This window comes from Catharus ustulatus, chromosome 2, assembly GCF_009819885.2.
Source record: "Catharus ustulatus isolate bCatUst1 chromosome 2, bCatUst1.pri.v2, whole genome shotgun sequence".
Taxonomy (NCBI): Eukaryota; Metazoa; Chordata; class Aves; order Passeriformes; family Turdidae; genus Catharus; species Catharus ustulatus.
Window position 1 is genome coordinate 87982057 of NC_046222.1, and position 12255 is coordinate 87994311.

General features: G+C 39.2%; 1 protein-coding gene across 1 annotated transcript; it reads right to left on the bottom strand.

The window, feature by feature from the left end:
* Positions 1 to 293: 293 nt before the first annotated feature.
* On the bottom strand, positions 294 to 10727 carry ARGLU1 (arginine and glutamate rich 1). Its single transcript, XM_033051479.2, has 4 exons — positions 10112 to 10727; positions 5955 to 6180; positions 3545 to 3628; positions 294 to 2317 (listed from the first exon to the last, which is right to left on the bottom strand). The coding sequence occupies exons 1-4, from the start codon at positions 10465 to 10467 to the stop codon at positions 2153 to 2155; spliced, it is 831 nt and encodes a 276-aa protein (XP_032907370.1). The 5' UTR covers positions 10468 to 10727; the 3' UTR covers positions 294 to 2152.
* Between the last annotated feature and the right edge of the window lie 1528 nt (positions 10728 to 12255).

Consider the following 12255-nt stretch of genomic DNA (forward strand, 5'->3'; position numbering starts at 1 on the left):
CCAAAGACCTAGCTACTTTTTTTTTGGAGGGCAGGGGAAAGAGACAGGTAGTGAAATGTGTAATGGCAGCAGGGGCAATCTCATTAGGAATGTCATTTTGTCCACAAGATAGTCCTAGTGGTGGGACTGAAAGTAACCTGGTAACATCTAAGCCTACACAATGTTAAACGCAGAGAACAAATGTTGCTATTTAGCAGCAAATTATGTGATGCAGAACAAAATGCTTGATACCACAGCTGCATGTATGATTACTTAGCTTCTTGCTTCTAGAAGAGGAAACAAAACTGCATAGGTCTGTTTTGAGTATCGACTTTTAATAGCTTGTTTCTCATAAGGGAACAGGGCATGTTTTCTGTTTTAGAAATACAGGTATCAGTTGATCTTTAAATACAGCCTGCTCCTGCCAACAGGTCATGTACATGATTTATTTGGCTTCAGCTTTTGTTTTTATGTATTAAGCAACTTTCAACCTTCTTTTGTCACACAATATATAGACAAATTTAAGTACAGTAATAGTGTAGGTATTTTACCATCTTCACATTTTCTTGACATACTGGACAAAGCGATACACATCAGTCTGCCCCCGAGCCCCCATTTCATACAAAGCTCATTGAATACTGCTTTCAGTGGCACATCCAACTTGCTCCCACATTTAGTTTGCTGCATCTACAGAAAGAGACCTTTTGGGAGTATCGGGAATTACTTCCAACTTTGTCCAGTGACATTCAAATGCTCAGGCAACTACTGGTAACTTTCATTTTATGGTTACTACAGATGTTGCACGCTGACAGGAAAAAGAAAGTTTTAGAACTGGACAAGCGGTAGTAATCTAGGTTTTGGTAGAGGAATTAAGTACAAAAAAAGGGGGACTTAATATATATATAGTTTTCAATCCGTAGTTTCATTTTTCCAAAATAAAACCTGTATATATAAATGGATAATATTCAAGATCTGTATAACAGTTGCTTTCTGGCTAAAATAATATATTTAGACAGAATCTCACTTTCTGTTTTTCAAATATACTAGCCAGTCCAGTCCTTTGGGAGAATAAACTTCCACTTTTAAATCCTTTAGGATCCATTAGATTCATTATATGGTAATGACCTTAACTTATACAATATATTATATTATGAGGTGAACTGAAGGGGTTTAGATATCGGAAGTATCGGTCCGGGTGCAGTAAGCCAAACATCCATTTAAACATGATACTATAGCTGAAATAAGTCTCTGTCAGAATAAAAACCAACATTCATAAAAACAGCAGCAGCCATCAATAACATTCACAACTGCAGGGATTTTTTCCTGTGTGTGATTTTGCATTATAAGTAGAAGCCACAATAGTTTAAAGCAAAATTTAAAAAAATATCACTATAGTCTTGAATTTAATAATGTGAATTGTCACTCTTATAGCTGTTTATAGAAGTGTACTAAAAAAATTTACTTAAACATATGAATTTAAGACTTTTACTTTATTCAGCAAATTGGTTTATTTACACAACGGGGAACGCTGGTTGAATGCTGTCAATGTAATAAAAACAAATCTAACAGAGACAATACTGAACTCTCTCTATGTATTCATAGCAGAAATGACAAACTATTTCCTTACCTGTATCAGGAACATCAAGCGCAACAACGGGACAGTATCATAGGACACTGATTTAACAATAAACCACAGAGGTCCAGTAATACTATGGCAATTTACTCATGTATTTACTGACTTTAAAATAAAAACATTAAAAGTCAGCAATACCCAGTAAAAAGTTCTGTCAATTATCAGAGTGAAACTCTGATTAATAGGTCACTAAAACCTTATCAGATCATCCACAGTTCATAAAGTGACATGTGTTGCTTCCAACCACCAATACAGAAACAAAATTGATGAAAACAAATTACCCTCTAAAAGGCAATGATGATCTGATAAGGGTTTAACTTAATGGAGGTTTAAAAAAAATAAGAATTGCAGAGCACAGCCCCTATTAGAACAAGCTAACTTTCCAACTTTCAAAAAAGACAAAAAAAATCTGAGAGAAAGAAAAAAAAAAACAAAAAACACTTCAACATGAAGCTACCATACAAAGTTTTTGTTTGTTTTCCTTTTTTTTGTTGTTTTTTGTTTATTTCTTTTTTTCTTTTAGGAGTTCAGAGTTGAAATTTAATCCTGGCTTTTTAGGGAGAAGGACAGTTTTGGCCTAGACTTTCCTTTGCCCAGGATAATTTTTTGCTCTTCCTTTTGCTGACGCTGTCTCTCTTGTTCTAGTTTCATCCTCTCCTCATGAATCTTTCTTTGTTCTTCAACAATTTTCAATTGTTCTTCAGCCTATGTAGGAAAACGGTAAAATTTAGGCCAGCATATTTTGTAGTCATAAAAGCAATTTACAAGTCCATATTAACTTCCAAACAGGTTGAATCCTGCATAAGTATGTAAGCAGTTCCGCCTGAGCTAGGTGCCATAGTTGGTTTCAGTGAAACCGTTTATAAAATGGCTATTTGAATTAAGTTCGGAACAAACACTGAGAACTTTCTACAGCTAATGTATCGAAATCTGGAGTGCTTACATGCAATATTTTTCAGCATTTCTTTGCAAACAACACATTACATTTTGATTACATTACAACACAGACATTAGATACATACAGAAATTGTCACTTACACTTGTCATATGTAAGTTGAAGTAACATACACACACAATGAAGTCACATACCTTCAGGCCGAGGTCTCCCTGCTCCAAAACCCATCAAAAACCCCTCCTAATCCAAAACCATCTTCACTTGATTTGCAACTAGTCAATCCTTACATTGACCTATGGTTCTTACAGCTCTCCCAGTGGTCTTTTTAAGGTGCTTATTTAGTTCAGTACATCAGTCAATACTTTAAATTTTCCATTTGTCCTGTTTCCACCATAAGACGTAGAGAAAACAGTAAAACAAAGAAATCTACAGCAGATGTAGTTCAAACAAAAAGATTTAAGAAGTTTCATTTTTATATGAAAGAGGTGTAATTACTTGGGCAATTGAAACTGACAGAGTTCAATCAGGATTTAGAGGCAGCTTAGCTTGTCTTATCATCAATGGATTAGAATCAGCTAAATCATACTGAATGTTTTCATGTGGCAAGCACCTGATTTAAAAAGGCTTGGAGACCAACGTAAGTTAGGCTTTCCTAGTTTACACATCTTAAGTTTATGTTGAAAAGTCCCTTTCAGCACTTCTCCATCAACATTATACTAGAATCAAATCTAGTTTGTACTTGTCCCACTCAACAAAACAGAATTAGTCACTCAAAGCTGAACATGTTTGCAAACTTACTTCAACCCTCCACACGAGATACAGTGAAGGCAGCCATCTCCCCTCTAAATTAACTGCATCCGAACTATTTTACCAGCCTAGTGTTACTGCTCAGGGAAAGGAGAGCAACTTTATTGATGAAACCAGAAATACGCAAGGTAAACTCTAGAAAAAGTCGATTTGTTTATTTTAATTGTGTTGCAAATCTGGCAGAGACACCTGCATTTCCCTACAGAACAGTTAGCTACACTGTCACATACCAGTTTAGCTTGTGCTTCTGCAATTTTTCGATTATTCTCTTCTAGTATTCGCTCTAGTTCCTCACGCTTTGCACGCTCTTCTTCCTAAAGGGGAGGACAGGGTAAGATGTTAGTAAAGTAAAACACTCATTTCTGCATGTTCACTAATCTTTCTCAGAATTCTTTTGTGAACTGACTTAAAGTGGCAGCTTTACAGCCACCTATTTTGCCTCACAACGGTAAACTGTGCAGCCACTAAAACTGGTTTCTAGCACTCAATTTAAATCATCCCGCCCAGTCCAAACAGCAACCAACTAAACCCTCCCTAATCACAAAATCCTGACAATTTATTACTAGAATTTTAATATCACACAAATCAACAAGGACAACTACAAAAACTGGATAGTATTTACCAAATTAAAAAGTAATATAGAAAATATAAATAAAGTGAATAGTTTGTCTCACCAATTAAGTATACCTACGTATTCTTTACCTATACTCCTTTAATCAGCATTAAAAGTTGAATATTTACTGTCTTGTCCAGTGTCCTGCAGAGTGTGCTCCTCGGCTGCCATACGCGCCAGCTTCCTCTTTAAAATGATTTGTACTGTTAGCTTGGCAATACCTGCATCAGCAGCTCAACCATTTATAAAGAAACAACATACAAGGAAGGCTGAGCTGAGGAATGCAGATGTTTATGGTAAGAAGGAACAAAAATATGTAAATCATTCCTAAGGCAAACAATTAATAAGAAAAATACATTTACTGTTAGTGAAAAATACAAATGGTAATCCATACTTCATGGAGCTATGGGCTTCTTTCATGGGGAGAATGGACTTAACATTCAGTATTTTGACAATTTTAAGACAGCTGAAACTGTCTGCAGTATGAACTTGGAATTCAGGAGTCCAGGGAAGGCAGATCAGGAAATAAAGCCTTGTAATTGTTGTTTTCTTGGTGAATTTTATGGAACTCTGTTATGCAACTCAAATATGAAGACTGCGTGAAAAATTTTGAATTGTTTCAGTTCACATAATATATATCCAAATTATTTTTATATTTGGAGGATTTAAAGTTAGCCAGAGGTTTGTGTCTGTGTAAGAAAAAAAAGTTAATATGAACAAAGCAAGCATATGAAAACTTCTTACTATGACTAGTAACCAGCTACTAGCTAGCACACTTCACTCCAGGCACGGAGGTTCATTCTGCATTACAAGGAACTGGTGGGACTTCTCCACATGACGACGAAACCAAAAATATTTTTTTTTAAAAAACAAGTCATCCATCTGATCAAATGAAAACCTCTAAATATGAAGAATTTGCTGACTATGAACATGTAAATTCAACTTAAACTGTTTGAATTTGCAAAAAAAGTATAATTTATTTATTCTTTTTAATATTTATCATAACTCAGCATTCCATTTGTTTCCATGTAATTTGATACTATGTGACTGACAAGTCACATCTAGTATGAAGGGGAAAGCTGCATTGCTACTGACTCTCCTTTCATAAGCCAATCAAAATACTAATTTAAAATAAACTGTGTAGGACGTAGAGAGTGAAAAAAACATTTGACACTTAGGACTATTTAGCACAAATTTCCTCTACAGTTTGAAGTTTGTCTTGAAATTTCTGGATCCTGGAATGATTGGTGCAGGCAGGCATCAAAGCCTTTAGTAGCAAATTACTGTCTCACAGAAAGACATTTTCAGCTTCTGCTCCAGCTGCTGATTAAAAAACAAAACAAAACAACAAAAAAGGCCCCAAAAACCCAAGTCACACGTTCAGCTTGACTTCAGACAAGGGCAACCTGCTCTTTTATAACTTCTAGGGAGAAAAAAAGGAGTTGTTAGTAGTTATTAAAAATGGATATAATGATTTGGACAGAGATCCTTCGTGAAGACGTGGATGGGCTTATGCTCGAAGTCCCACAATTAGTCCAATGTATGCTCAAGGAAAATGTTCATTTTAAATGAAGAATAAGAACCTATTTGTTAAAGACAGGTACTGCAGCGCACTGCTGGACCCTGCTTTTTGCCTGGCTGAAGGCAAAAGCCTCTTACAGTCTAGGTAAACAAATGACACAAATGAAGGATACATAATTACATATTTTTTAATACCCTTCCCCAAAATGAAAGGACTGCTGTTAAATCCTGCAGCCATGGCAAAAGTTTCAAACAATTCTGAAATATGTAGGTCAGTTCCATTAAGAATCAAGTATCCTTGTTCAGGTTTTAGGAGAGTAACTGTTTAAATATCAGTGAGCTCCTCTGAATAGGCTAGAAATTAAGTTTCGCAGCAATGCAAGTTTACATGAGAAGGGAATTAGATTTGCTGTATTCCATCTCTTTCTGAACCCAACAGGAGGCACAAACCGACACTGAAAGTTTTGCCATGGACTGTCTCTACTTTCCAAACGACCGAGCGTTACCTCTCTGGCTTTTTGTGCTGCAAGTTCAGCTTGTCGCTGTCGCTCGAGTTCTTCGAGCAACTGTTTTTCCATGATGCGCTTAGCCTCCTCCACCCTGCGGAGAACCTCTCGCTCAATCTCATCCTTTCTTTTCTCCAACTCTTCTTCTACGCGTTTAGCTACAAGTTCTTCTACCCTTCGAGCAGTTTCTTCCTCTATGAGTTTCTCTTCAATTTCTTGTTGACGACTGCAAAATGCAAACATGAGGATGACATCTTTAATCAATAATGCTGGCACTGAAACAAACTCCTTCAACACGCAGCATCAGCTATGCTACTGAAGAACTTTTACACGTAGATTATATATTTAAAGAATATTTTGCCCTACTTTCAAAGAAAGTGAATATTCAGGCAATATTCAGCGAATATTCAGTGTTTCTATCACAGGGAATCCATTCAGACCATTCCATATTTAACATCTTTCTATATACCAACAGATTAAATTGAAGACAACTTATCATACTACTTCTCAATCACAGTTAGGGGGGAAAAAAGAAAAAAATCCAACCCAACCCAAACAACTACACCACCATGCCCCCCTACTCCAAAAAATCCAAAGCCCATCCAACGTTGAGCATCATTCAGCCTTCAGGAGTTTATACAGTCTAATTCTAAGCCACGTACAGCAATAATATCCTGTAAAATCTTGCCTTAAAGCCACCACCTTAGAGGCACCAAACTATCTCCAGTACCTTAAAATAGAAGCAATAAAATTTGTGATTTCAATATTTTACCTAGAATGTCAGGTGTTACACCTGTAACCTAGTCATACAATAATTTACCTTTAACAAATTTAGTAACTTCAGCTCTAAAATTTTTTTACTGCAGGACTGTGTTTCTACCATAATAATACAAAATAAATTATATCAATACCAAGCACTAAACAAATCCTTGCAAACTGCAGATTTCCCTGCTCTGAATTTTGGAAATATTTTCAAATATGTTATTGTTTTTATTTAGCAGCAGTATTATCACTTAGCCTGAGCACTGTTTTAACTTTTCATAAAAAAGGATACAAAAATACTATGCAGATTTGCAGGTTAATTACCAAATACAGAAAAAAATCAATCCAGGTAGTAATCACAACATGGCAATTAGATATCCAAGGATGAACAACAGTGAATACTCTGTATTTCATGTATATTTCATTATTATAGGCTTTGGGGATAATACCCTTGGTTTTAAACTTGATATTGAACTTCTGTTTTAAATATTCCATGAAGTACAGAATAATCTTATGGAACTTTTCTTCTGTCCTGTCATCAACACAAATCCAGGATTTAGAAGATCAACTACCGTTCTAATATCTTAATATCCTGTCATTTTTAGAATGTTTGCATTTTCTTATCTCATTTGGAAAATCTTTCCTAATCTATCTTATCTGAAAAACAACTAATAAAAAAAGTTACATAATTTGCCAGCTTTTAGATGATCTAAAGAACAACTCGCATACATGCAATAGGAGATGTGAAGTATTTATTACTTATCTAGATATCAATGGGAAATACAAAGATGAAGGCTCCCAATTTCCTCGGGTCATGTGTCATCTTTTCAAAAGTGTACTGAACTAAGTGCATCTCCTTCAGTAGTAGTAGAAAATTTTGGAATCCTCAACTCAATCATCCGGCCAGAGAAGACCAATTTTAGTCTTACAATCCTTAAGAGATAGCAAATTTAGCTGGGGGCACATTAGATCAGAATTCACTTTTCCAAAATGGACACAAAATATCTTGAGGTGATTTTTTCCAGAGAAAAAGACTGCAAAGCAACATAAGGCAAAGCAAAAACCTATACCACTCCCAGAAAAATGCATCAACCCCACTCTGTCAGTACATCTCTGCCAAGCTACAACCCTTTGTGGACAAATGTTTAAACACCCTTTATATACTAAATATGATTTTATTTTAAAAGGTTTCCCTTCTCTCTTATTTAGAGAAGCATTCTCACCATCCTGAACCAATACTGCATAAGAGGCTAGAGTTCTAGTGAATTAAGTTCATATTCTTGTGTTTTATTAAACCATCATAGTTCTATATTTAACATCAGGAAATCCAGGAAAAAAGTTAGCTAACTGAATAAAGACAGTGCACAGTAACAAAAATACCATGACACTTGTGTCTGAAACAGATTTTCAAATTTCCTTAGCAACTGACGATGCACTCGAATCAAGCACTGTGCCTGTACAGTTTCATTCCTTTTGCTCCAACAAACTCCATTAAAATTTAATTAAACCAATCAAATGTATTTTTAGACTTATAGGCAATATTACAATGGCTTAGACCTTATTAAGAAAATAAAATTATAAACACAGATATAAATCTCAGTGATTTATTCTGTAGTATACCAATTTTAATTTTTTTTTAAATTACATGAACTGTGTATTTTAGAATTTTATTTTCCTGGCCTGCTGAGTTATGATTCCACAGCAACAGATAAGTCACTAATGCAAAAAACCTATTTTTCATATGATCCGTTTGCTTCTTAAAGACTAATTGTATGATGTCTGCAGAAAAGAAACCATTTACATTTTACCACATTTCTGAGGGGAAAAAAGTCATACTTGCAAGGTAAGGAAATGAGCACTATAGGAAAGGGCTGAAGTTAGTCTGGGTATTGAGATTTGAACAAGACATAAGAGAAAGTAAGTTCCAATCTATGGACTGTCCAGTAATTTATTCAGTCAGAAAGGAAGTACTTCTTTCCTTATCTGACATTAATCTATACTAACACACACAACAGAATTTACAGATGACTTACTACAACACCATACTTTTCCACTCTGTTTTATTGCTTTTTCTTTTTAAAATTTAAAGTGTATTGTAGAAGTATCAAAATTCCATACCAAATCTTTTCCAGTATTGATTCTTCTTCAAATGTCTAATATTCTGTAGCAAGTATTGCTGAAATATAATATTCCTTCTATACAGACTTCATGAGCTTTTTAAAATTTCAAAGTTAATTTACATAGAAAATTTACTTACACTTGAACTAAACCAGCTCCTAAGTACTAGAATAAATGATTCATTCTATTCTCAAATTTTCAAGTACATTCCAGTTCTTCATTGTAGATATGCACAAAATATTTTTCTTAATTTAGGTACTGAATAAAATTCTGAATCACAAAACTAAGATCAGTATATCAAAATACATAAATTTTCCCATGTTTGTGTTACTGTGGAAGTTTTTGACTGTTAAAACTCTGAACTTAGCAAAGATGATCATCTTCAAACGGAAATGAAAGTGACAGCTTGGATTCACCAAGCCCGATAATGATAACTAGTATTTCCTGAGAATGATATGGCTTAAGTAAAGCTCCACCTGAGAATTAACAGCACCCCTTGGCTTCATATGTACAAACAAGTGCTTTTTCTGGATTAGGTGGTCCAACGAGCAAGGGCAGTGTTAAAAGAAAAAGAATCACCTGATTATGAACCCATCTTCTCTCTGCTGCATAAAGGTCTGTTTTATAACTTTAGATGCTGCGAAACATATTAACGCACTCGATCGTTTATTAAAATAGTATTTATATCTGCAGACTTAATAAATAATCGTACTTCCCATAACATAAACTGAAAAAAGGGCAAGGTTTCAAATGAAACAAGTCACCGGATCTCACCGTCCCATCTGGCAAGAAAGTAATCCCCCATATAGCAGCTGCATAGCGTTTCCTGAAACCTTCACTCGAGCAACTCCAGATGCCTCCGCTCGATGCGTAACAACCTCCACGCCACGGAGGGGAGGGGCGGGCGTGTGGCAGCGCAGCACAAAGCCTCAGGGGCCTCCGCTGCACAGGGAAGTTTAGGAGCAGCGCAGGAGGGATAGCCCAGCGACGGCGGATGGGGAGCGGGCAGAGCCGGCCGAGAGGGAGGAGGCGTGCGGGGGGCTCGCACTGCGAGTGGGCGGCTCCTAACGCACCTGAGGGAGCCGGGCTTTGAGAACGGGGCGGATGGCGGGAAAACAAGCATAGGTCAGGCCTCAGCCAGGGCCCAAACGCCCGCACCCGGCCGCAGGCGGCCCTAGCCCACAGGAAGAAGGCGCGGAGAAAGAGGCACCGAGCACTTCCCTTCCTCCCCCATCCCTCACCACCCCCCTCGTCCCCAGCGCAGGCCCGGGGCTCACATTTTCCGCTGGCGCTCGAACTCCGCTTTTTTCTCCTCCTCCTCCCGCTTCTGTTTCTCGTCCAGGCTGCTGCGCTTGCTCACCGTGCGGCCGAAAATGTCGATGCGGTCGGGGGGGGAGGAGGCGCGGTCCCGGTCCCTGTCCCGGTCGCGCCGGGAGGAGGGGGCCGTGTTAGAGCGCGAGCGGGAGCGGGACTCCCGGCGCCGGTTCCGCTTGCTCTCCCGGGACTTGGAGCGCTTCCTTGCCCGCTCCTTTTCTCGGGAGCGGGACCGCGATCGGCTCCGGTTCTTCTTGTTGTGCTTGGAGCTCTTGGTGTGCTTGGAGCGGGACGAGCTCCGGCTGCGGGACCGACCCATCCCGGCAGAGGAGAGGAGAGGCCGCTCCGGCGACTACTCGACCACCCCCGCTCCTTTTACTAGCGGCGCTCCGGAGAGGTGCGAGGAGGCTCTGCGCGCATTAGCACCGCCCGGGCGGGCCCTTCGTCTTCTCCCTTTCCACCGCTTTGCGCTGCGAGGAGAAGGAACAGGCCCCGGGAGCAGGAGCGAGTCCGAACGCAGCCAAGATGGCGGCCCAGGCTGAGCAGTGACTCTCCTCTCCCGCCCCACAATGCACCGCGCCGTGCTCGAGCCGCTCGCTCCCCTCCCCGCCGCCTCCGGCGCCGCGCCGGAGGAGCCCGAGAGCGCTCGGCAATATTCGGCAGCCAATGGCGAGCGCCGCTCGGAGCGGGCCCTTCGGCAGCGGTGGTGGAGCGCGCGCCGGCCGAGGGGTCGCCTGAGAGAGAGTTGCTTTAATTGAAAGTGCTCTCAAACATTGATTATTTTCTTTTTATTTTGTTTTGATATGGGGAACAGAGTGATTATCAGTGCAAATTACGGAAGTTGCGAAAAACACTTAGAGCCCCCATTAAATTGTGAAAATGAATTTTTGAATCCTCTGTTGGACCACTGTGAGGACCCACCCTTAAAGGGAATCAATCGCCTGAGACTCGTAAATGCTCATTGGTCGGACAGAGCGACAGAAGTCACAGGGGTCGCAAACAGCCAGAAAGTTTTATCAGTGAATTACACACTTGGCAAAGAAATTAGTGTGTTAGCCCCACTGTATAGACACGTGGCAGTGGGTTTTGGTTAAAGGGGCAGAGCGAAAGGGAAGAGCGGAATTAAAGAAAGAAAGATGAAAAAGAGATCATGAGTCCTGGTTCCAGCTGAGGGGATGTCAGTCCAGCTGTGTGGGTCTGGCCGAGGAGATGCCATGGGGTCTGTCTCCAGCACAGGGAAGGGTGTCTTGGTCGTATTTAAATGTATTTATCTGAAGATTTATGATCCGTTGTTAGCTGCAGGTGTGTAGGCATAGGAGAGTATGAACTCAGTGGTGTCCGGGTCAGGCAGAGAGTATGAACTCACGGGTTCTGTGGGCATCTGTGTAGGATTTTTTTATCCCAGTTCTGCCATGCAATCGTTGGCCGTCTCTGCTATGACAAAATTTGGAACTAGTGTTATTCTTTATTTCAGTAAACTGGTGCAATCTATAGATAGTTAACCTCATTCTTTACTTTGAGCTGCGATTTTAGCTCCTTGATATCTTTCACCACTTGTGTGCTTTTTTTTTTTTTTTTTTTTTTTTAAATAGGTCTGCACTTTTTCTAAGTACTTTCACTAAGCTTGCAAAACATTCCTTTAGCCACTGGACAAAATCCAATCTCACTAAAAGGTCTTTTCTTCTAATTCATTTGATTGACTTGCCTTCTCTTTCTCGGAGGAAGACTTTTTTATTTTGAAGTTCAGTCTATGTAGTACCAAAAATAAATAAAATTCTGACAGGTCACTGTGCAAGTAACAGCAGAGTAATGGACACGGTGAAACCTGCACGGCAGGAATTCCAGTGCCACAGGCCCTGGGCACTCCTTTTTGTCCCTAGCCCTGGGGAAGCTCTTGCAGCAGGTAACTAAGGAAGTTGATAATCAGACCTTTTAGCTCCTGACCGGGTAGGTGAGTTTCTAGCTGGCACTTTTCCTGCAGCAACTTGTCTACAAGTGTGTAGTGGAGCTTTTAAATTCACACAGTACATTTTTTATCTGGATAAAAAACAGATCATATTGTTTTTAGGACTATATATCATAGTGGGTGTACCAAACTTGACCTGAA